General features: G+C 42.3%; 1 protein-coding gene across 1 annotated transcript in view; it reads right to left on the reverse strand.

Annotated features, from left to right (window-relative positions):
* Positions 1 to 4,319: 4,319 nt before the first annotated feature.
* oca2 (oculocutaneous albinism II) overlaps positions 4,320 to 26,568 on the reverse strand; it is a 76,741-nt gene continuing 54,492 nt past the window's right edge. The window contains exons 21-24 of the mRNA XM_079574897.1: positions 21,150 to 21,254; positions 19,569 to 19,662; positions 17,888 to 17,981; positions 4,320 to 4,682 (exon numbers count right to left, since the gene is read on the reverse strand). Coding sequence (XP_079431023.1) covers positions 4,595 to 4,682; positions 17,888 to 17,981; positions 19,569 to 19,662; positions 21,150 to 21,254 — 381 coding nt within the window. The 3' untranslated portion in view covers positions 4,320 to 4,594. The remainder of the gene's footprint in view (positions 4,683 to 17,887; positions 17,982 to 19,568; positions 19,663 to 21,149; positions 21,255 to 26,568) is intronic.

Consider the following 26,568-nt stretch of genomic DNA (forward strand, 5'->3'; position numbering starts at 1 on the left):
TAGTACTGCTTTAACCTGTTAAGTGTAAGACATTTTGTGAATACCCCGGATCATTACTTCAAGATCAGAATTGAAAAGAAAATATGACCTCCATGAAACAGAAATATTTTCAATTAACTGCCTCCTCTTCTAACCAAACGTTGGCGCACACTGAACCATCAATTCACAGAATTCACAGAATTCACAGAAGACGCTGCTGGGAGCCACAAAAACCTTTCCAGGAAAATCAAGAGTGCATGGGACTTAAGGCTTCATCGTAATAAAGAGCGGACGTAGATATGACATTTGGAGCTGAACAGTTTGTCCTCGGATCATGAACGTCTGTACAACTCTGGTACAGCCCGCCTCTTCACTGCATTATACAAAATAAATATATATTTGTTACTCCGCTTCTAAATCACTCTGTGGAGGTTTAGTAGCATTTCTTTGTTGAGACCACAAACAAATCTCCAACAAGCTCACTATGCAATTTAGCTCAAGGTTGAACACAAAACTGTTTCCTGTTGCATCGAATCATGTCTTGTCTATTTTTGGCATTGTGGATAATGGGTCACCCACACTTTTAGGAGAAGCTGTTTAAATAAATCTTGCCAAAGCTCCACTCCACTTCCAAATGAAAAGGCTACGTGTTTAATCTGTTCTTGATGAATAGGAGCATTAGATGTGGATAATGCAGACCTCCTGAAGGAAACAGGTGCTTGGTATTGAACTGACAGACGTAATTAGTTGATATCGAGGCAGGGAGAGTTAGTGGAAGAGGGAGGGAGGGTAAGGAAGGGAGAGAGCTCAGCTTCCGGACAACCTGGTAGATGAAGCTGCACCTGGACCAAGGACGAGACTTCGCACGCACGATGCTGAAGGCTTTGCGAGTGAGGCTGTTGGAGTAAATGTCCTGAACAGGGAAGAGGAGCAGTGTTGGTCATTCTCAGCCAGACCAGTTCAAGGGCCACAAGATACGAGAAATCTGTTTAGCGTTGGAGCCATAGACTGTAGAATAACAATGGACTAAGTGAAGGTGGTGTTCAGCACAAGCAAACGGCAGCTTTTGGAGCCAGCTTGTATATTCAGAATAGGGTGAAAACGAAAATAGCAAAAGGGAAAAAACAAGACAATGCTGCACGTGGAGGTCTGAATGACAAGGCTGTGTTCAATAATAACTTAAAGAGGGGCAAAAAGTGTTAATGGAAAGTGCACTGCAGCAAGGGAAGTCCAGAACCCGTCTCCATTTCCTGTAAGGCTTCAGCAGCTAATTGCGATGCTAGATCCACGTTTTTCACAATTGGCAGCCATATCTTTTTCTCCAAACCCCATGGCAGCTGTGGCTTGTTTGTAAAGCTACAGAAAATGATTATGTTTCATTAACAAGGCCAATTATGAGCTGTATGATCTCATATAAGACTATAATGGGTCTAACTGTTAGACTCATCATTGTCTTATGTATGACGAGATGATGAGTAAACGTCTGAAATCTGAGTAAGACGCCATTTCATAGTCAAAGAGTTGTCTTTGCGGTGAATACTGCTCCCTTTGCTCCAACGTTAACTAATGAAGAGTCTATTCCTCTGTACCTGCGTGAGTAGCTTGAGCCGAAATCGTTTTAATGAGACTGTTTAATTGCTGATGAAATGAGCCTCGGATCCTTTAATCATAAAGCTGCTCCTGGATCGTACTAAGAACATGAACGATGCATAACAAGGTACAGTGGAGAGGGAGGCCTTCTTCAATTAATTGTCTGTTAATTATTGCTAGCAGCCTTGTGGAACAAAACAAGCAGGATTTTCAGAGTCTGTCATGTGAGTTTTAGGCTGGTCTACGGGGGATTTTTCACAAAACAGTCTCAGTTTCTTCAACCTGTCACTGTTCGTCACTGAAGTGATTGCACTGAGGGAATTAGCATCAACTACATGAGTTTATATGTCAAAATATTCATAGTGCCAAATAATATACCTGAAAGTTGCGTCTTAGAAGTGACTAACTGTTTTGTTGCGTGGCACGGTGGTGCTTCACAGCAAGAAGGTCCCGGGTTCGGTTCCCACCTGGATGGGGCCTTTGCATGCAAAATTCTTCATCTCAGTGGGAATTTCCTAGTTAAATAAAGGTCAAGTAAATGAATAAAATGATCTGGGGTTGATGGGGTCACTGAATTTCTTATTCCCTGATGGCACAGGCATATTCTAAGACGACACTAACGCAATTCATCAGAAATATTCATAACGGGGGAAAAGGTGGAAAAATGTCAACATTGGAAAAATGAAAAACAGCAAAACTAGAACAAAAGACTCCATTACACAAATATTATCCATAAACTTTATTGTTCTGAGACATGATTTGACCACAGATTTGGTCCGGGTTTTTTTTGGCAGTAAAATAAATACAGATTCAAAATAAACAAGGTCCATCCAGCATTCTCAGTGATTCCACGTCTACAGCAGGTGAGTTAGATAAAGTGTATTATTATTTTTACATCATGACTATAGGCTAAAGCATGGAGCCACCAGTTTTGGTATTTCAAAACCCAATGTTCTTTTTGGGGATTTGTAAACCCATATTGCATAACAGTAAATAGACAAGCTTTCTTTTTCATTACAGAAAGAAATACTTTGTTTGCATGTTTGTTTATTGCTTGAGCTTTACAGCATTTTAGCTGCTTTCAACACAAAACAACATACTACCTGGAATGTCCGCAATGTGGCTTTAAGTAAATGCCACAATTTTAATTATGAGTACATCCAATTAAAAACATGCATTAGTTGGAACTTCATTAATAGGCAAATATAGGGGCCGTGATAATTACAACATCATTACAATTTGAGTCAACAACTGGCTGTCATAGATGGTTCTTACAGTTGTGTTTTCTGACAACACGAACAACACCAAACATTATAAAATCCCTTTCACTGGGGGTAGTGGTTCAACATACAGCATAGACACAAAACAGGGCAGACGAAACACTGATCTGCCAATAAAGATAAGATAAGATAAGATAAGATAAGATGGTACTTTATTGATCTCACAGATGGAGAAATTGCATTCGATGAGAGAGCATCCGGCAGCAGCACCCATTCAGTGCGCACCACTCTTTTTCACCTTCACCATGTCTTCGCAATTATGTGTTGAGCGACTTAACCCGGGGACACACTAGAGAAGTTTAAGCCTGATATTGATCCTGATTTGACTCCATCCCCGAGAGCTCGATAAGCGTTTCTCGCAAGTGATTATTTGTCCTGGTGCTCCTCATGTGTGAGTGCAACAACAGATGCAGACGGCCGGGTGTCATAGTCAAGGGGCGTGGCCTTGCAAGGGGGGAAGGAAGTATGAAATCACTCTTTTTACACGGACTATGAACATATTTAGCATACACAAATAAAGTCAAGTCAAAATTGAGTCGTCCTGTTCCGTGTCTTTTATTTATAGGCCTACATAAACAGCATGTTTTAAAGGAATAGGCCACCGTTTTTACATACTGAGATATGTTTTTACCTCAGTTTAGACGAGTTCATTTGTACCTGTCTGGTCTTCACATGTGCCTCCAGTCACGTAAACACAGCACAGACGGCGTTAGCATTTAGCCTCTCGTCCTCTCCTCTATAGCAAGGTGAAGACTGAAGCTACCAAGCTCTTCCACGTTTTCCCTATTTAAATATGGTTACGTGAAGTGTTGCACGATAAAGTATAATAAGACTAAATTAAACAATGTGGATTTTCTAAGCGGATACAAAGGGGAACTATATTGTAAGGCGTAATAATACCAGGAGTAGTTCGACCTCCACAGAGTAAAGTGAAGATATTATTCCTCTAAGCTAAGGTAAGAATATATCTCAGCATGCAAAAACGGTGGCCTATTCCTTTAAGTAGAGGTGGAGGAGTCAGTGAAAGTGTTGTTCTTTTTGCTCTTTGTTTCCCCCCTGGAACATTTATGGGCAATTCCAGAGATGCCGTCTGTATATCAATGGGCGAGGAAGAACCCTCTCTTTGGTCCTCATGGCCGGGAGTGACTCCAAAAGACACTTTGGAAACAGGGTTCTAATGTTAAACTAAAGCCTGGCTCCAAAGAGTTTTATTATTTCTAAAAATTGCTATGACCCATGTGACAACGCTGGGGGTTTTAACCACGCTGCGCTCCCCCGTCTCACACTGCAGCCACACGTGTTGATTTGTGTCTGTCTGCAGTTACAAGAGCATGAAAGGACTGGCCACTGACTATCCATTTGGGTTTGATGGTCCTCACAAAAAACAGAAATTGTGTGGGAAAAATGTATGTCTGCAGACTTTGTATCAAGTTAACGAAAGATTTTAAAATCCTGTAGTGTGTCCCAGGATTTGGCTGCGTTTTCTGGACTATACAGTAGGATGTTTGATGTGAGCATTTTAGACACAAAGCACCAATGGGGAAGTTTTCCCCTTGGACGAGCTGAGGGCAAATTTCAAGTTATGAAAAAGGCACCAAAAAAAAACTCAGCGGAGTCCAACAACCATGGGAGTACAGATGAACAACATGATCTCAAAATGCGAGTATGTTTTGTATAGATGCCTTTGGAGCGGTTTGCTTGGTGAGGGTTGGTCACAGTGTCTTTGGCTGCAGACAGGGGGCGCTCTACATGTTCCAGCCCAGTCCAATGTGAGTGGCCAGCAGGTAGCACATGCCGATCATACAAGTCATGATCATCATGGGAAAGCCAAGTCTGTGGAAATAAATAAACAAAAGTCACATTAAAATGGAGCAAGGTTTAATTAATTTAAAGGTCCTGTATCATGCAGAATCGACTTTTTGGAGCTTTTAGCCATGTTGTTATGGTATTTCCTTATCAAAAACACACCCAGAGTGTTTTTTGGCTTTGTTCACGCAGCTCTCAGCAATCCTCCTGAATCCTGCAGCTGCTCCGCCCTCTCCTGGTAAACGACCGACTTGCTCAGTTGTGTCGTTAGAAAGGAACGGAAGTGCTCGACGTCTGTAATGTAATGTCTTAATTCTATGCTTACGGCCTGATTTTAATTTGTAAACCACCCTTTTCATTATTTCTGTTGTAAGAAAGAAAGAAAGGAGAAAAAAGGAAGGTCAAAGATGTCCCAGCGGAAAAAACAAACGCATCCCCTCAGTGTCTGAACTGATGTCATGTTTGCACTGAACAAACCCGTTCTTTTCTCTTACTTAGTGATAATGTGGCGAAAATGCGTGTTTGGCTACGAGAGGACAGACTTCACTTTACTCAACCTTCCCAAAGAAGAGGCCACTCACCAGAAGATGGAATTTCTTTCCGGGATTCAGAGACTATCAGCCAAAATAGTGTTTTTCTGTGACTGTCAATGATGGATGTTTGGTGAACCTTCGCCAGAATCAAAGTGGATTAACTTTTATAACAAACGCGAGTCCCATCACATAAACAGTGATGGACCAGAGTGCTGAGTCAATCCAAATGCGTGTTAGTCATTTATGAAGCTGTGTGGCAAATGTCAACTCCTTATAACTGCATCGTGAAGTAACTTCACTTTTTGCTGTGTATTTTCTACTACAGTAAAGTTGTATGTGCGGAGAGAGAGGGCGGAGTTAAATCGAAGCACTGTGTCTTCCGGGTTTGAGAAATACCTCCAGAAAATACCTATATTTATCACAAACATTAGTGCTCCATAGTGGTAGTGGTACAATATATCACATGAATGCCTTTAATTTACTTTGGAATGGCTAAAATAGGATGATACAGATCCTTAAAGCAAAAAGAATTGGTTCACAGCTTGAGTTACAATAGCGAATAATTAACCTTAATAAACACAACATAAAATAGTGAACTATATATGAAAAATCCAACCATTGAGTCATTCAAATAGTATTTATCATATAAAGTATGAACAATGAAAGACTAGAATAAAGCTTTTTCTTGAATCTAAAATGTTAGTTGGGGGAATTTATGAAGCTCTCCTGCTTTGCTTATTCTCAGCTAGTCATTCTATTAAACATGAAGCACAATTAACAAATGAAGTGTATTTATGCACTTTTTCAATTATAAAAATGATAGAGGGTTAACTAGAAGTTTGTTCAGACCTTGTGTAACTGCACTGTTGTCAATGTGCCACTTTTCCTTCATTGTTCTCCCTGGCAATGGTTCACTATTACGAAAGCAATCACATAGTATGTCATAACTGGCTTTTGTTGCAGTCAGTAATTGGTATGACAAGCAGTGTTGAACTAAATAATTTTGAGCTTTCATTTCATGATTGCTGTTCCATCAAACAGTGGGCGTCCTTCAGCAAAGTGGAGGCATCATGGTCAGTACAACAAAGAATCAAGAAAACTAGTCTTTGCTTGTTTGTCCTTGAGCCATTGAGTGATTATATCCTCTAACTGTGACAAACGTACAGAACCTCTTTTACAAGGAACTCACAGCGCTGTCACATCCTGAGAATTAGCGGCATCCACATCAACATACAGCTGCGAGTCATGTGACCAACTCGCAAATTACACTGGCCAAATATAGAGCTGTGACACAACATCATTTTCACTGTGGCAACTCATGTCTCCTGCACAATATATTCATATTGTAAAGCCGGCTTAAAGGGACTATACGGAGTTTAAAAATGGTAAAATTATCTAATTTCCTCCCCCTAAATGTTCTAACAATGTCCTGAGGTGTAGAATGAGCCCAGACCTGTTCACCACAACTGCCTCTAAAATCCTGCACTGTCACTCAAAAAGGTGTCACTTCGGGTCCCAATTGCCGTCATTCACGAGCTTAATATAGAAGGTGCAGTTACACGTATGACCTGAGGTGGCAGTAGTGAGTATAAAATGGCTAACTTGCATCTAGCCCCTTTAAAGTTAGAGGCTCTCAATGTTGAACACAGGGTAATTCTGTATTAAATTAGAAAAATAAATAAATAAAAGAAATTCTGAAGCATCATTGGCTATGTCTTGCTGAAAACATACCATGACTAAATAGACAGTATGGTCTAAACTAGGCCCCTCCTGGGACCGCCACCTTAACGTGGGTTTGAGTACCCGTTTGATCCTGGGAGCTCTCTTGTCGGGGGCTTCCCAGGGTCTCCCATGGCAACCAGGTCCTAGGTGACGGGTCAGGCAAAGAGTGGTTCAGAAGCCCCATATGAGAGACCAACAGGCCCGGTTAAAATCATAAGGCCGTCCTTCCGTAGACCCACCACCTGCAGGAGGAGCCATAAGGGGCTGGTGCAATGTGATTTGGGCAGCTCCAACAGCTGCCCCCCACGACACGGAAACGGACAAGTGGATGAAAATGGATGGATGGTCCATTCATTTTAGGGCCAAATGAGGACTAAAACATGTCTTGAACTTGAACCCATGAACTACTAGCAAGACCAGGCTTTGAAACGCACGCTCCTATCTAGATACATGGCAAAAGCTTTACTGAATAATGCTGCTGTTGTCAACAAAGAAAAGACTCAATGAAACAATGGGACATTTAGTGGCCATTATGAAGCTGGACTCTTAACCTCACGCAGACATCAACATCAAACTGAATCAATTATGAATGCGCATGATTCTAACCTGGCATTTAAGCTTTGTATTTTCGATCATTGTCTTTTGCAGAGGGCAGTTTCTAGTTTGACGTCAATGCCTTACATCATCAGAAAATTGAACACTGCTGGAATTAGGACATTTAGTTATTCATTCAGGAAACAAGAAAATCTCTATTGTTTAAAGAGAGCTTCTTTTCTCTGCTGTGAGATTAATGTTGTCCTTCAGATTTTGTGTTAAGCACTCTCGCTTCGCAGCAAGAGGACTGCAGTGTGAGCCTTGCTAGGTAAGGCTAGGTTAAACGTTGTATTGCCATGCTGTGGTTCCTACATTACACAGACACCTGCAGTAGCAAGTTCAATACATGACATTAAATACAAAAGGACAACAGTCAGCTGCATAATTTCAACAACAGTGAAACATGTACATGCTCTCCCATCTGTGACCTGGGCACATTTCCTTCAAGTGCCCTGGTTTGCCCATCAGCCTAAAACATACACAATAGGCTAACGCTCCATTTAGGCACAATAAAGTCAACTTTAAATTCCTACGGGGATGTAAAATGCTGCTTGTGAATTATTTGATTGAATTGGTTTCCAATTTAGCGGCAAAGAGAAGCCACAGACCCATGTAAAACACCATTCCTCTCCCGTGGACAGGCTGTTATCTCGAGCGTCTGTCCTGGGATTGGAGACACACAGATGGCTCCTCATTGGACCTAAACCATGTCCTATATGCACAAATGGGCGCTGAGGCCGCACCGGGTCAGCAGCCAGGAACAGACATTTTGTAGAATAATGAAAACCTCATGTTCTCTGTCTGTTTTGACGTACGATGCCAAAGGTTTTGCTGTACAAATATTACTTAGTAACACGTTTGTGTAAGTTCTCTGTCTACAAGAGTTTCTGTCCAGGGTTGCTTCACGTCACATGCTCTCTTCTTCCGTTCGACGGTACTTACACACATAGACTACTGCTATTCAAGACTGTATAATCTTGATCATTATTCCCACTATGTCATAAGTCAGAAATGTTATATCACAAAGATAATCTCTGCAGCAGATGCAGTTCCCACTGTTTCATAAAATAAGTTGTTTGCTTTCTATTGAAATGTGTAAAGCATTTGAGTAAAACCATCAAGAGTCATCGATGTCGAAACAGCAGTGGATACAGCAGCGGCTTGAACAGACAGGAGCCTCAGAAAGACGCAGCGGTGGCTTTATTGATTTGAGTCACAGCTCAGCTCCTGCTGAGATCGTCGTTCTGAGCACAATCCATACAACTACAGTAAATGTAGGACACAAACAGGGGCTGAGGAAACACCTCGCTTTCAGCGATTCAATTCACACACAAAAAAAACAGTGGGGTCCTCAATTATTAAATATGTAACGCTCACTTTCTAGAACATAGTGACATTGAAAGATTTTAATTTTGAAATCTTCAAATACAAAATTTACTCATGACTGAACCGTATAATTTTTTGTGCGCAAAACAAAGGGTATGCAGATGATGTCACAGCGAGGCAACAGTGTAGCAATAGAAGCGTTGAGGTATGAAATGTATTATTGGTGTTGACGATCAGTCTAGAGCAGGGGTCTCAAACTCATTTGGACCGGGGGCCAAAAATGCGAACCCAGTGTTGGTCGGGGGCCGCAACAGACGAAGCCTTTTATATTAAGTCAATTATGATTTAGCAACTTTTTATTGTTTGCTATAATATAACTTAAAATAGACTGTACATTACCCATCTGCACATGTTTAAGCTTCCAGAGGTTTCCAATCAGCCAAACATTTGCTGAGCTTCTAGATTTGAAATTACAGACTTAGACAATTAGTTTTTTGTAATTAATCCCATTTTGGTTCAGCATCAGTGAATGATGTTTCAGGAGTCAGGTCCAGTTTCTGTCTGTGAGCCTTTTAAAGAAATGCAAAATGTACAAATGTCATTTTAATTTAATGTTGAAAAGCACAACCAGGGACTGGAGCTGATCATGAGCACCAGCAAAAGCATCAGCTTCAAACTTGTTTTGCTCTGTGTTAATTTTCACCCTGTCATATAATAAACACATCGATGAATGTGTGGACTTGGACACTTTTCCAGACTCTGGTGTGTCTGAGATCAGCTCAGTGAGATTCGCCTCATGTAAATAATGTGGAGTCACTGATCTCTGACCTTTTTCTGACCGACAGTCAGAACTGATAGGGCTTATATTTTTTACTGTCAATGTTGCTGTCATTATTTGCAGTATTTTAATACATTTCCATATTCTCTATTTTTAATGTAACTATGGGTCATGTGTTCCCACATGTGTCCTAAATAAAGATTAAATTCATTGACCTGATAATGTAGCTCTGAGAGAGAGATGGAGAGAAAAGGCTCCTCACTTTACTGTTGTGACGCTTTTAAACACTATGCAATGCAATGTGTTCGCTTTGCAAAGTCCTAATGCTGGGTTACACATAGACACGATGCGTTACGAATGCCACGAATCCACATTCGTGGCCCAGAATCACGAATGTGAGTGGAATTGGTAGAGGTTTCACGCGCCGCCACGAACCGTTGCTGCGTGTTGTGATTAATGGCACGAATTATTACGCACTGTCACGAATATGCATCCTGCACTGCTGCGTGCGGTGGCGTGCTGCTGCGAGTTATTGGGAATTGTCGCGTTCTGTCAAAAAATCTGCCAAGAATTGGGCGAATGTGGACAAGATGGCCTGCCGCGCACACCGGGTTGGAGGCGGAGCAGAGACGTCTCGCTCCACCGTGCTCTCCCTAACCCGTTGGGCTCTCGCCAAATCGGGATAAACAAAAAGTGAATAGACCAGCTCAGCGTCGGGCTTGTCCATAAACTGAAGAATGGCAATAGTTTTTCAGTCTGGGACAGTCACACCAGTTCAACCCCGCTCCTGTCAAAGTGTAACACGGGCAAACGCATCAACAAACGCACGCGCTTCATGTCAGATAAGTCCGTGAAACAGCCGCACATTAAGGGCTGACTTTACTCCACAGAATAAACATAAAACACTACACTCACTGTGCACTCGATCTCCTGAGGATCCGTCGTAGAACTTGCTGCTCTTAAACCTCTTTATCCAATGATTCTCACTCGTCTGGTCAGTCTCAGCTCCAGTTGGAAAAACTTTATAATCCACAAACACAGGCCTGTCTTCACCTGCCCCGCGCCCACCGCCGCTTGTTTTACATGTCTAAGGTTGTAAATAAGCCTTAACCTATCCATGATGTAGCTGCTGGAACCACGCGCTGTTGTTTTGGTCAGTGGGGGCAGCGTGGAAGATGCATTCAGGGACAGCGGCGCATCTCCCTTTCCCTGTCTGATGTTTACATTCTCGCGTCCGCAGCAGCGTTGGCGCTACCGCGCGGTGCCTCATGGGAAATGTAGTTCTAACGTGTTTAATGTGATTTACCGGCGGGCCGCATATAATATAAATAAGTAATTATCTCGCGGGCCGCAAAAAATTACCTCGCGGGCCGCATTTGGCCCGCGGGCCGCATGTCTGAGACGCCTGGTCTAGAGCGTCTATTTAGAATGAAGATGATGTAAGCGCTTACTCTCACTTTCAGTTTTACTCATAACAGATTTCCATTAATGTGGTGATTTCTTCAACATCAACAATCACATCTGAGTGAATAATATAACAACTGTAAAGCAGCTTTAAAGAAACAACACAACATTGCATTTTGTGGAGTCGTTTGGCCAATAGACTTTAAAGAACGTTTTTTTAAACTAATCTTAGGAGAAGAGGTGTGGTTTACGATCGTCCATAGTCGTTTATTGGGCGCTACGACAAAAACGTTTTCTTTTTTATCCGTAAATAAACTTCAAGCTTCCGTATATGGAATATATCTGGAATATATCATCATCTTGCCGTCCCTCCTCGTTCTGTGATTGGTTCCCAAATCCATGCGAAAATTTCGGCCATGGTCCCCAGGCTGCTGTGCAATTCGAAATGATTCGAGCGCACACAGCAGTCTGGCGTTAGCCAGGTTAAGTGTTAGTACTTAGGGGCTACAATTTGATGGTTTCAGACACAGCCTAGAATTATTTCTTTCTAGAGGGTATGCAGATGATGTCACAACAAACCAACAGAGGCCGCCAGATGAAACCGGACTTTTCTTCTACTAATAAACGATGCTTCTTTGTGAAATCACCGTAATGTGCCCTACTGTGACTACTTTCCCACAAACTGAATATGTGTTGAATGCAAATGAGCGGGACCTTTATAAACTGCTATCTATACAGAGTCCAGACAGGCCCGGGTCACCTCCACACCTGTAAATCCCTTTTTGTGCAGTGTAGCAACAATATTCACAAAACAGGGGCAGCTCGGCGGGACAGAGGCCAGGAAACGAGAGTGTGGAGGAGCACGAGCTTCACCTTGTCCTAAAAGTTCCCATCATGCTTCGCGATCTCGCGGCTAATTGCAAATGACTGAGGCTCTTTGAACAGTCCCGATGTAATCTCAATGACTGTTCTGATAAAAATGAATGGGAAGGAGCCAGTCTTTACCACAATGCATGACCTACTCAGCTCAATGACAACTTACATGCCACGTCATATAGAGAGCAGACTGAAAACCTCTAAAACAGTCTATCATTTTAGCTTTTAAACCTGGTTGTATAGCTTTGCTCACTGGACAGGACAGTGTAGGAGATGAAGTGGGGAGAATTGGTCGGCTTTTGTTGTGGCAAAAAGCCTCTATCCCTGAATATACCTCCACTGCAACTCCTGTCTGTAGCGCGTTTGAAAAAGTTAAGGCTCTTGTTAACTTGACTCTTTTCAGCTATACTTTCTCTTTTCATCTCCTTCACCCTGCCGCCTAAAGCCAAACCCTCAAACCACGAACAGTTTTGACCCCGGGTCTCTCTAAACATTGATATTTTCACAGTCTATTATAACAGCCCCTGAGGTCCTAAAACCCTTAAGGCCATTGTCAGAGCTGGTCACTTTCTCCACACGACTCCACTGCCTAACTATTATAAATGAGGCAATTGATATAAAATATAAGAATCTTTTTTCATGGAAGTTATATATACCACCTTTCGCAAATAAACTCACAAAGTACTTTAAAAACAAGATACTGTACAAGTGCGTTCAAAATAAAAGCACCAGAGCCCCGTCAACTAAAAGCTTGTCTAAAAAAAATCGTTCACACAGAGGCAGGGCGTTCAACAATTTTGGAGCAGCAGCATGAAAGGCAAATCTCCTGTGGTTTTAAAGCAGGGTTTTGGGACCATGAGGAGTGCCAAAATTCATGGATCAATCGCTTTAATACGTTTTGAGAGGCAGCCTCATGGTCAATTGGTCTCTGCCTGACCACGAACAGTCGCCACCTGGATGTAACTGACTGTTCTGATGGTCAGGTCTAGGTTCAGCAACACTATCTGTCCAAAGAATGAGCTCAGCTGACGACCTGAACATCCTGAATGACCTGGTTATTCCTGATGGCACGAGCATGTTCAAAGATGACAATGATTCATCGGGCTCACATTAGGAAATAACAGTTCAAGGATGATGAGATGTAATTTTCATATATCTCCACAGAGTCCAGATCTTAACCCCACTGCAGTGTTAATTTTGACAACATATTTTAATTTAGTTTTAGTCTTAGTCTTTTGACGAAAATGTGATTCAATTTTAGTCGAGATTTAGTCCAAAAAATATCTTCAATTTTATTCTAATTTTAGTCTAATTAAAATTGCAAGTAACTTTGCATTTATAATATTCATTATAATCATATTTAATCTTGTTCCTCTGCTTCATTGCTGTCTTTGGTCAGGCAGTGTAACCATTATATACTGTACTAAGTTGAAACTAATATCTTTATTTGGGCCTGGCTTGGTAAGTTGACATACATCTTTATTTTTTTATCCCCTTCATTACTTATATGTTTTTATTTTTACCCTTATATCCTTAAAGGCACACTGCAAAAATTTTTGACTTTTGCCATCAGTACAAAACATTTTTCTACTGCCCAGCTCGACACAGAAAAGGCTATTTCTGCAGTGGGTAATCAAAGAATGGATTTGGATGAGGACCATACCTGTTTAAATCTCATGTTCTGCTGACTTTAGTCACATCTCCATGGAAACGGGCTGGAGACGTACCCACTCCTGTTAAAGTTATGCCATGTCTTAGGAGAGCTGAGGCCGCTCACAGCAAAAATACATGTTTTTTTGAGATATTTTTCAATGCTGAAAATATCTGTCATAAAATAAAAGCTTGTATTTCAATTTTATTTTGGGGGTAAAATTCTACCCGGTGTGGCTTTAACTGATTTGGGTTAATTTCCCAGCTAAAAATGACTTGCCGCTAAAAGTCTGACAGAGTGCTCATGTCTCTGCTGTGACACCTAAAATCGATTCATCTTGACCTTGTATGGCGTCTAAACATAGCGTCTAGTTGCTGCTCCCCAGCTGCCTTCAGACCCTCGCTCAGGTCTGTTCCCTCACCTCTCTCTCTCCGAACACCTGTGACCTAAGAACCACGTTCAGTCAATTAGACTCAGAGGAGCAACTGTTCACAGACTGTAAATGCCAGATAAAAGAAGAGCGGGCGGCAGAGTTCATACAACTCCCCCTATATCCGATCTATGAGGTGATTTCTGTCAGATATTTTCAGTCACTACAAGCACTTAGTGAAAGAACCTTAACTGCAGTGGGATGGGAAATCTGCTTTTATATTACCACAATAAAGGAGTTAAGCTACTTGGTCAATCTCTAACTATATGGCAGAATGCACACACGCAGTATGAGTTAGAAAATGTACAGAAAGGCTCAAAATTACTGTAACTGTAACTCTTAACTGGCTGAGGTACATTCCCGCTGTTAATGGGGTATTCCACAGCGCCGTGGGAAGATATTTTAGTTAGGGGGTGCTGAGGGACAAAATTTACCCCGAAAACGCTTTTTCTGTGCATATTTCCTATTTATTAATATTGCCTGCAGTTCCCAAACTATTCTCCAGGGGGTGCTGCAGCCCCCTCAGCACCCTGGGTTCCCACGGCCTTGGGTATTCAGGTACAATAATCACAAGAAGCCACAAAATTTGCCTGAATAAAAAATGTTTCAGTTGTGGTTTTATTAATTTCCACTTTAGCCATGATTTGGTCCTGATTTAGTCGTCCTCTCCAGGAGCAATCGGATGAACAACCTAACTGCTTACAAGTCTACATTTATTTTTATTTTTTTTTGTTTTTAGTTTATTTTCAGTCAGTATCTTCACACAGACACGATTAACTACAACACATGAAAAAACTGAAACAAGACTGAAAAGGGTATTGGCTGGAGTGAAACACGAATCTTATACATAACAATAGCTGTGCCAAGATCAACTAAGTCGTGTAGTTTTAGTATTTTTGATTTAATGAACAAATGATTTGTTGGGGCATAATAATCTGCATATAATATGTTGAATAAGTTTTTAGTCAATCAGAGGAAACAACAGTTATAATGTACAAACACGTTATAAACATTGGCTACTTATCAAACATGCCAGCGCTGAACTTCTGCTACCGCTTTGTTGTGTTGTCTTGCAAGTGCTTCTTATCTAATTTCGATACTGGTGCATTTTAATGTTTACTCTCCTTTTCAAGCCTGTGTTTTTAGTACTGATTCTAGTTGTTTGTAGCGCCTGGACTCTTTGTTGCTTGTTGTTTGGATGGCTTATTGCTGCTGCCATGTGATAATCAACTTGTTTTACCTATTTCCTGGGTGCCTACTGTACATCTGGCCTAGGACTACAGATGAAAACTAGCCTTTTGTTATGTTAAAATGCACTGTCCTTGAGGAAAAAAACAAACAAAAAACAGTTCCGTATATCGCAAGTCTCCACACTGGTATCAGCTGTTACTGGTAATGGCAGCTACTCAAAACTTAAGTATCCCTATTAACGTTGGGATGAAAAAAGCTTAATTGGTGCTTCTGTAGTTTATTAAAAGCATGAAAGGCATAAAGGCAAACCAGCCATCAACATATGGAGGCTTTCATCAAGAAAACACACAACTGGCAGGAGACACTTGGAGTAATTGCATATAAAGTCCAATATGTATCTCACATCACTGAACATATCCCTAATGGAGAGTGAAAATATAGAGATAACTATGGAGACCAACCGTGCTCAACAACATCCCTCTTCAATTTAAACCAGGGTTCTTGAGAGACATGGATATATTGTAAAACCAAAAAGAGCTAATACTGCGGGGCCATAAACATAGTTAGTAGTTTAAAGGTGCGTTATGCAACTTTTGATGTAAAAATACAGCTGCATTTTTGACTTTTCAGTAGTGATGGCCAAAAAACTCGGCGCTCCGGAGCTTGTGTCGCTCTTCCGGAAGCAGATGCTTTGAAACACTGCGTCGGAGCCTCTTTCAGTAACACCTGGTCACGTGACTGTCTCAAAAACTGCTTCATTGCGTATCGTGTCTCAAAGCGGGTCATCTGCTCAGAGCTCAGAGCTAAACAACGGATGTTTTCTCGTCCATATAGTGATGTAAATCATTATTGATAAATAAATGTGCTGTTGTTACCTCATTTTCCATTTAATTGCGTTCATGTGAGCCAGAATACATTTTGTATATATATTTTCTTATTCTTTACAATGTCCTGCTTTTGAAGGAATACAAAAGCAGGCGTGGAGCTGATCAGGCGAGGGAAACGTAAGGAGTGAATAGTCCCAAAATGAGCTCTGATTGAATGAAGTAAAAATGATGTCCTGCCTTTAGTAGCAGAGCCACAGGTGACTGAGGCCCCGCCCACTGGAGCTCCGTGAAGCACAGACCCACGTTACAAAGAAAATGACTCTTATTTATCAGCCTATAATTGATTTGATCAAACATCAATATAAGGCTGCAAATAATAAAGCTGCCGCACGTCTGTTTGAAACTTCTCTTCCACATGATTGTGTTGGTGCTTCAGCCGTGTTTATGAGAAGTCGCGATAATAAAGTTTGTCCACAAGAGGTCAGTGTTCAAACAGAATGAAACAGCTCAGAGACTTCGAAGCTACAACACTTTTTTTGCTAGAAAAGCCTCAAAGTGTTACAAGGCTTCCCTCGCCCATCACTACTTTTCAGCGATTATATGGCGGTCAGCATGGCGCTTCACATGCCATCACGGCAGACGCTCCAGGATCAATCGTTTTTCAGGTCTGGTCGGTTGGAACATATGTGTTTCCATGGAGATGGTTCAATCAGCAGTGAAAACCTTTTGGACACCATAAAACCCTAGAGGCCGGCATGATGGAAAGTAAAGGCGCCATGCTGACCACCCAAACACCCGCTGGGTCAATGAAACAAACAGGCACTCGTATCAACATTCTTTTTTTTTTTTTTACCTTTAAAGGGGCTTCATATAAATAAAGAATGAATAGATCTAAATCATGACCATATGATGGCACACTTTACTATGTTTCCTTTTATAAAATATACGTCTCTGGATTTTCTGAACTTTTGAAAACAACTAATAAATATAAACTATAATTTTGATACTTATAAACATTCATTCATCCTTTTCCTTGATTGTGTAAAACCAGAGCTTGGAATTTCAGACTTGAATCTGCTGAACACATTAAACATATACAACACATTCCTACATTTTCATACAATAATAAACAACACACAAACACCACAGAAAGCCTCATCAAAGCCCACTTAGGATGAATTAATAAATAAAAGAGAGGTGCTGTGGCCCATCCACACTATGAACTTATAGTATTGAGATATATGCTGTTTGTATGTGGTTTCTGGGACGTGTGCAGTGTTGGCTTCCATTGAAAACATATGAGGCTTATTATTATGTAAGTGCCCCTTCAGGCTGCACAGAGCTTATGGTGGAGGGCAGCTCGGGTGAATCTCAATATAATATTGTTTTTATTATTTTTTCACATATTGATAGTTGAATTTGGTGTTGTTTATGTCATGAGGTGCATAGGGTGTTTTATTTTCACTTTAATCATGTTTATTCTGATTGCATTTTTGGTTTGCCTCATTTTTATTGCATGATTTCATTTTATTACTCCCCTACTTGCCCCACCTGACCTTAGATCAATCCCTCCACTCCCAATTCCTCACACCTGCGCTATTGCGGGCAAAATGAACATAAAGGCGGAAGAGAGCATGGAGAGGGAGGACAGCGTGGAGAGGAAAGAAGCAGCAGGATGACTGAAGAGGCACTCGTAGGTGCCTCGGAAGAGCCGTATAGAGATGCCCCGTGACAGACTGACACTGCACAATGGCACATTACTTCTATCTGCTGTTTCTGCCAATAAATACGATTAAAATATTTTGGTTTTATAGGTTCTTAGATCTTTTAGCCAAATTTAAGTGTTTTGCTGGACCACGCCACATACAAAATCCCAAACTATGACAAATAATGAACTCACTTGAAGAACTCCATAAAAGAGAACCCGTATCCGTGCTGCTCAGCGATGCCCGCGCACACGACGTTGGCTGAAGCTCCTATCAGGGTCCCGTTTCCTAAAAGAGAGAAACAAACTGTAATCTTAAATTCCTGGATATTTGCTATAAATCTATTCTGCACACGAGATTACAAAACACACCTTAAATTACAGCCAGTCACATTTCACGACGCAGTGCTAAGTAACTCATGCCCCTAGAGGCCACAAGCGGAACTGCAGGCGTCGTAGCATGTTGCGTTTTTTTACTCATTAATTGTCCGTGAGAGTAAATACTACGCAGACAGAAAAGATAAAGGGAGAGAGGGATATTGTTCATCCAATTACACAATGAAGATAATTCTTTTTCACTCAAACTTGGCTGTAAATACTGTTTAAGTGACGCTAGGACGCAGTTAGCTTTGCCCGTTAGCCTCTTAGCTTCTTCTTTGTGATTCTATTAGTGTGTTTTGGGACCTCCGGGGTCGGAGAAGGGAAAGCTGCAAGTGTGGTCTTCTGGCCAGAGACACCAGGGGGAGATGAAAGACCCCCAATCATCCCATTAACACTTGCATTACCCCCAGAGGGACTAGGAAAAGGATGTAATAAGGTAAACAAGTCACTTAGTAGTGCTTTAAATGTTAAAGGCGAGTTAGTGTGGCTGAGGGGCCAGTACAGGGCAACACACAGAAAGAAAGTCCTGAAATCCAGAAGAACATACTGGGCAGGTTTCCTCAAAACGTTCCCGTTCAACCGGAGCAGTTTTTCCCTCAGCGCGATAACCCTGATTAAGATCCTGACCCAAGATCTAGAGATGAATCCCCAGGCGTTGGACGACTTCTGACAGGTTTCCCTGAGGCGCTTATAGAATGAGTTAAAAAGCAGAGGACTTGGGGATGTGTCTATGGGGGGTGAGGAGGGGGCAATCAATCACTTGTTGCTTTACTTTCAGCCCTTTCAGCAAGTTTCTCATGGAGAACTGGACAGGCCTTGACTCTGTGGCTCAGAGCAGGGACCTGTGATTGGCAGCTGTCAGGGCACTGTGGGTGAAATCGCTCAAACGGACACAGAGAGGACGGGACAAAAGCAAACGTGGGGAGTAGGCCAAGCTGTGATGAGATGGGAAAAATTCAACATTGTAATTGTGTATTTTTCTACTACTGTATGACAGAAGAGCCCACTTTTCCAATCCATTTACCCCATTACCCTATTCAATCCCTATTACAAACAGCAGGCACAGGATGAGGCTTTTATTTAACTCGTGAAAATGGGTAGTGAAATTAGTTCTGCAAAAGAAGGGCCTTATTTCTGTAACTTTCACATCTGTAATAAGCATACTTCATACATACTTGAACCAATAAAAAAGAAGCAACTGATAAATGAAAAGGAAATTAGCTTTTCTAATACAGGAACTATTTTTTGCTTTTCTAATACAGGAACTATTTTTTGCACCTCAATTGAACACGGCGAAAAAGAAGAGCAAAGATTACAATTAAAGCATTGAAAAATTTGCCATTTTCCTTTCAAGTTTCTGTGCGACAGCCCACACAAATTGCCCACATGTATTTTTGCCTGTCACTGAAGGAGCCTGACCTTTCAAACACAGATGAACCCAGAGAGCGCCGGTGTCTGTGAGGAAATCTAAAGGACACTTCACGATGCTGCCTACCTCCAAGACAAGCTCCCATGGCCAAGGCGAATATCAGCGGCTTCACTGGAAGGTTCACATCTGCATCCTGACTCAGGTTGATCAGGACTGGGATCTGCACAAAAACATCATCTTTAGAACACTTTATGTATATTATGCTTAATATGGGCTTTTTTGTACCTTGGTATTTCTTGTAATATAATTCAAAATATTGTGTTTCAAAAATAAAACCTTGAATATGTGATTTGATAGGCATAGATAGGCCATTTTCCACTTCTTTAACAGTCTGATCAGGCGAGTAAGTAGATATAAGCTTAGTTTTATTTCCAACGCTTACAGCCCGCAAGTTCCATGTGTAGATACAGGTAACAAGAAAGTAATTACACATTAAAGTGATTTACCAAAGGGTACATGTACCTAAGGTCTAATAACGCTGTACATAGCATCTCACTTTAGATCACAGACCTGACGTGTAGTTACACATTAGGTATTGTGTATTTGCGCATTAGTTATGGAGTCATTTTCTTTTTGTTCCTCCTCCTTTACTCTTTTTTTATCCCACTGCACGGTGGATTAGGGCTCGTGCTCGACAGCTAGAAGGTTCCGGGTTCGATTCCCACCTGGACAGGGCCTTTCTGTGTGGAGTTTGCATGTTTTCCCTGTTCTTCCCCTACTACTAAAACATGTACAATAAGCCAGAATGAATGAGAGTGTGTTTGAGAGTGCGAGGGTGGGAAAACGGATGTAAAACAGCCCAAGGCTTCAATCTGGTGTGGCGTGTTCACATGCATGAGTCCCATGTATGTTCTTTAACATGCACTGTCCCGACCAAATAAACAAATAAATAAATAAAATGACGACAGTGGCACAGATGGTAGAGCGGGTCGTCTCATGATCGGAAGGTCGGGGGTTCAAATCCCACCTCCTGAAAGTGCACATTGTCGTTGTGTTCTTGGGCAAGACACTTCACCCACATTGCCCCCAGTGTCTGCGTACATTGGTGTATGAATGAGAGTATGAATGGGTGGAGTGGTTCTTTGCTGTAAAATGCTTTGAGTGCCTGATGTAGGTGGAAAAGAGACCATTTACCATTACCAATATGTTATTCTCTGTTCCCTCTTGATTCTTGTAGCTACTTATCTTATCTTATCTTATCTTATCTGATCTTACAGACTGTAGCGTCTTACTTGCATTAGTTATACACTAATTTTCCCCTATTTTAGAAACTTTATAAAGCTGGTCAAAACACCTGCAACTCCACTTTGTACACCTTTAATTTGAACTGACCTGTACTTACACGTGTAATTACTCTCTTGTTCCCTGTACCTACACATGGAACTCGTGGGCTGTAATCTAAAGTGTTGCCAGTCTTGCTTATTAAAAAAATCAATGGCACATTCTTCTGTCTGTATCAAACTTTCAGAATAAAGTTTCTGTTATTGCTTTATCAAATTGGTAAAACGTGAACTATTTGCATCCAGCCGGTTCTCATGTTCAGTTTCACTTGATGCAGTCCTGCCGGGTCATTGATCAGCTTTTGCATCTGAAACGAGACAGATCAAGCCCGTGTGAAGGTGGAGACGTCACACACGGGGCTCTCACCATGGTGGCTGTGAAGGGGATGTTGTCGATGAGTGAAGAGGCCAGAGCAGACACCCACATGACCAGGATGATGGCTATGGCTAAACGCTGGTCCTCTGGCACGGCCTGCGGGCGGAGATAACAGCGCATCAGATAAGAGCTTCTTTATCGGCACTCTGCCCTCTTCAGACCAACCCTGATTTATATCAAACACAACTATTATGTCCAGTGCGCCTCAAAGGGCCAACGCTCAGTGAAAGTGTGACCACCTGCAGCAGCGCACAGTGGTAACTAGTCTCGCCTGCAGCAAGAAAGGTCTGAGTTTGTTTCCATGACAATGTGTTCACCTGCATCACATTGCCGGTAAACACAGCATAAAAGTAACTCCTCCTGATCAAAATCCTGGCTCATCTGTGAAAAGATCCCCTGTGTCTCAGTCTTTTTCTTACAGTCTTTGTCTTTTAATTATTATACAATACTTCCTTTATCCTTCCTTTCATTAATGGACGTTAATGTCCGTCTGTATTTATAAAAGACGACCAAATGACAGCCTCAGTCTCATATATTGTGTATTTTATAAAATGCACTCAATACTAAGACTGGTGAGGGATACAGCCATAAAAGAAAAGATCCTTTTGTGCCCGCCCCTTTTCTCCTATCTGTTAATATGGGGCTGGAGAAGTCCACATAAAATCAGTCACTACACAAAAACAAAGCCGTTTCTCGGCCGCGCAGAGAAACGGTGCAGTGTTGACATGTGGTGCAAATGAACATTGGCCATTTTACACAAAACAATCTACATCAGATTTGAGCAGAGAATATTTTCCCTCGTTCTCCGTTTAAATGTATGGCTTCACGCTCGACCGGAAGTGTCTGGACAACGGAAGTGCCGAGACAATGCAAAAAATGGCAAAAGTGGGCGGGGCGGAATAAGGTGAATACTGTTTTACTGTATCTATATGGGTTCCAATGGATTACCATGGCAACGCCCCTAGAGCTCTATGACAGCTGTGTGGAATGTTTCCAGCTGTTCTAAATGTGATGATGTCATATTCCTAGTCTTTAACTCTACATCAGCTCATTCCTCAGTCACTCATTCCCTGTCACACAAGTCACAAGTCTCACGAGTCTTTCGACGCATTTTGACGCATTTTGGCAAATTTCGACGCATTGAACTGCATTTTGTAGCAATTCAACGCATTTGCCACATTCTCCGACACATTTAGTCGTGTATCAACGCATTTTTCCGCTTTTTTCAAAAACGCATTCGTGAAAAAAGCCATGAAAATGTTTGGGAAGAAGCGTTCTTCCGACGCCGCGCTCATTCAGGAGCTCAGGCTTGCGCTCTGTTCAGCGGAGAGGGTCAATCTCTCTTTGCAGAGGCAGGTGCAGAGCGAGCGTCAAGAAAACTCCTCGTTAGTGAGGGACCTCGCCGACAAAACCCTTTGTTCACAGGACGCGCTGTACGTCAACAGCGACGCCCTGAGGGAGAGTAGAGCTGATGTCCAGGCTCTAAACGCCCAAAACAAGGGTCTGAATGAGGAGAACTTTAGGCTTCGAGCGGCCGTGTCAGAGCGGGATGCCAAAATTCTCCTCCTTCAACAGGAAAAAGATAATCAGAAAGACAATATGAAGCTAGTTATCGACGCCCTGAAGACAAACTATGGACAGCTCAAAGTAGCAGACGCGAGTCTTCGTAAGAAGATCAAAGACCTGGAAAACCAGGTCGGACAGCAATCGCTTTTGCTACAACGGCAGGACGAGGAGCTGGCGGAGAATTGTCTCAAGTTTGAACAGTTTACGCTGCTTGAGATGAACCACGCCGCCCTGACAGAAGAAGTCCACCAGATGGAGCGAGAAATGAAGACTCTTCTAAAGGAGCAGCTGTCCATGAAGGAGGCCAATAAAACTGCCGCAGAGGAAGCTAAACAGACCATTTCCGCATTGAGGTTACAGGTTGAAGTCCTCAATAAAGATCTGGACTCACAGCAAAGAGCTAACCACACTCTGCAGCTGACCCTCGACAAAAAAATGGTCTCCTGCAAGAAGATACAAGACCAGGTCCATCAGACAAGTCAAAAACTGATGGAGGAGCAACAAAAGAACCTTGTGCTCCAAGATGAAGTCTCTAAACACTACGACAGCCTGGAGGAGAGTGTGAGAGACAGACTCCACGCTCTCCAAGAGTCTCATCGTATGTTCGAGACATTTCAACAAGAGAAATTAGCATTGAAGACGGACCGGGACAAGGCTATCGAAGAAGCCGACAAGTTTGGGCAAGAAGCAAGCGTTCTCCGTGGACAAGTTGAAAAACTGTACGAGAATGTGAACTCTTCTGCAGCTGACCGTGAACGACTACAGTTAGATATTCAGGACAAAGTTAACGTAATCAGCCACATTGAAGAAATAAACATGTCGCTTGTGTCTGAAAAATGCGTCCTCTCAGAAGAGCTCAAGATGTCTAAAGCACAAACGTCTGAGACCATATTACGGCTGGAAACACAACTCCTGGAGGCCAAGACGGAGCTAGAAACATCAAGGAACTTCCAACAGCAGCTGCAGCAGAAAGAAAAAAGCGACCTGATCCTTCACAGACTCGAAGAGGAGAAATTAGAAATGAAGGCGGACCGTGATAAGGCCATGGAAGAGGCGGACAAGTGGAGGGAAGAAGCAAGGGTTCTCCAGATAAATAATAAGGTGATTTATGCGAATCTGGAACACAGTGCCGATGTCTATGTTGAAATGATGTCTGACATAGAGGCTCTTCGGAAAGATAACATTAGCCTTTTACGGCAAAACATAGCTTATGAGAAGGCAGCGAAGGCAGCAGCCGCACAGCAGGAGTCCAAAGAACAACAACCAGATCTGCTGAAAACCGTGGAGCCAGAGAGGAGCACAGCACCTCAGGACACACGGGCCAACAACTACGCCTCACAAGACTACAGGAACCGGAGACAGAACGACCAGAGGAACGATTCAGACCATAACATGCCCAACGTTCAAGGCCGGTGGAGACGTAATGGCTTTAACAGGAGAAGCCAGGAGGAGCAGGGTCATAGGAGAAACGGTCACTTGGCCTGAGGGGAACATCTCTCTCAAGGTCTGAGGGAACACATCTCTCTCGAGGTCTGAGGGAACAGATCTCTCTCGAGGTCTGAGGGGCACACATCTCTCTCACGAGGTCTGAGGGAACAGATCTCTCTCACGAGGTCTAGGGGAACAGATCTCTTACGAGGTCTGAGGGGAACACATCTCTCTCGAGGTCTGAGGGAACACATCTCTCTCGAGGTCTGAGGGGAACACATCTCTCTCGAGGTCTGAGGGGAACACATCTCTCACGAGGTCTGAGGGAACAGATCTCTCTCACGAGGTCTGAGGGGAACACATCTCTCACGAGGTCTGAGGGAACAGATCTCTCACGAGGTCTGAGGGAACAGATCTCTCTCACGAGGTCTAGGGGAACAGATCTCTCACAAGATCTAGGGGAACAGATCTCTCTCGAGATCTGAGGGAACAGATCTCTCTCACGAGGTCTGAGATGGATAGATGGATGGATGACAATGCATCAAGGGTAGTGTAAAAAAAGGTGTTACTCTACTCTTTCTCTCCCTTATTTCTTTTCCTGGGGCGCACACTGTTGTTGTGTCCTTGGGCAAGACACTTCACCCGCCTTGCTTCCAGTGCCTGACGCTGGTGTATGAATGAGTGTGAATGGGTGAGTGGTTCCTTGATGTAAAGCCCTTTGAGTGCCTCAGGCAAGTACAAAAGGCGATACATATATGGGACCATTTACCAGTCCCCCTTCTCTCTCTCCCTTCTTTCTTCTTCCTTTTTTTCTTTTTCTGGGGTGACAGTGGCGCTTGGTCGTCCCATGTGCGGAATGTCCTGTAGGCGCACACTGTCGTTGTGTCCTTGGGCAAGACACTTCACCCGCCTTGCCTCCAGTGCCTGACACTGGAGTATGAATGAGTGTGAATGGGTGAGTGGTTCCTTGATGTAAAGCCCTTTGAGTGCCTCAGGCAAGTACAAAAGGCGATACATATATGTAACCATTTACCAATTCTCTCCCCGTCTCTTTTCTCTCCTCTTTTTATCGTCCCTTTCCTCTCCTCTCTGTCCTCTCCTCACTCCATTCCTGTCTTCCCTTTTTCCTCTCTCTCTCCTAAATCCTCATCCCTCTCTCTGTCCTCTCGTCTCTCCCTCAGTCCTCCCTCTCCTCTCCTGAAAACCATCTCGTTTTACATCCACAAACACCCCTTCTCTCGCCTGTAGTCTCCTTGTCCTCGAGCAGAACCTGTGTGTCCTCATCGCTGAACATCACACGCCCAGGGCAAACTGGTCCTAGGTGACGGGTCAGACAAAGAGCGGTTCAGAAGCCCCTTATGAGAGACCAACGTTCCTGTATATGTATCTCCTTATCTCCCTTGTTTACATTAAACCAAAGAATACGAACTATATACGTGCTTTCTGATCATATTCATATCATTATTTCTCAGCTTTACTTTTGTTAATTTCCTTCAAAACAGTTCATCCTGTCAACTCAGGGTCAGGTATCCATTCATTTAAAAGAGTTTTCCATAAGACTCATTACCAATATTCTTTGTTGTCTTTTTGAAATTTTGATTAAAACGACTCAAGTTTACCAGAGGAATTCATTTAAACCTTTGAAATGTGCGTCATGTTAATAAAACCTGGTGCCACAATTAATGAAAAGAGGGAAAATATTTTACTTAGATCAGAAAATGACTCTTACTGCCAATCACCATTACTGCTTGTTCCACTGGCCTCATTTAAAGACAGTCCAAACCTGCTCAAAATCAGCGTAAAGTGACATAATTCAAGAACTTTTAAAGCTATTTCCCAAAGATAAGATCACATTTTGTCCATTTCATGCAAGTAGTTCTCAAAAGTTTAGGAAAAGTTGTTTGTATTTCTGAAGGTGACCTGCTTTGCTCCTCCTCTGTCTCCTTCTAAAGCTGGAGATATCAATTCACTCAAGAGCAAAAGTTTCACATTCAAAACCCGTCTTAGCCTTTGCATCCTCTGGACCGACAGACCAAAGAGATCTGGAACGGAAACCGAACCTACTTCTTCTGCCTCCTGTTTCCACAAGGCCTTAACGGGCATTAAACGTGGCATTAAAGCAAGACATTTATGCATAAACATGGCCAAAATTGCCTATATTTTCAATTTTCAGTGTTAAAAGGTTTAAATGTACTGTTTGTTTAGTTGCAAAGATTGGTTCATAAAGGTGTTGGATTTTGTTTTTTGTTTTTCAGTGAATGCACTACAAAAACTAAATATCAAGCATGGGTTTAAATTACTGGAATTGAGATTATTAATGTTGTTTTGAGAGGTTTACACAATTTTTTACAGATCAGACCAAGTTTACTTTGCTATAGTCTCAGGACATTTCTCACTGGTTCTGATGCCATTCAGC

The sequence above is a fragment of the Gobius niger genome (genome assembly GCF_951799975.1).
Source record: "Gobius niger genome assembly, chromosome: 17".
NCBI lineage: Eukaryota > Metazoa > Chordata > Actinopteri > Gobiiformes > Gobiidae > Gobius > Gobius niger.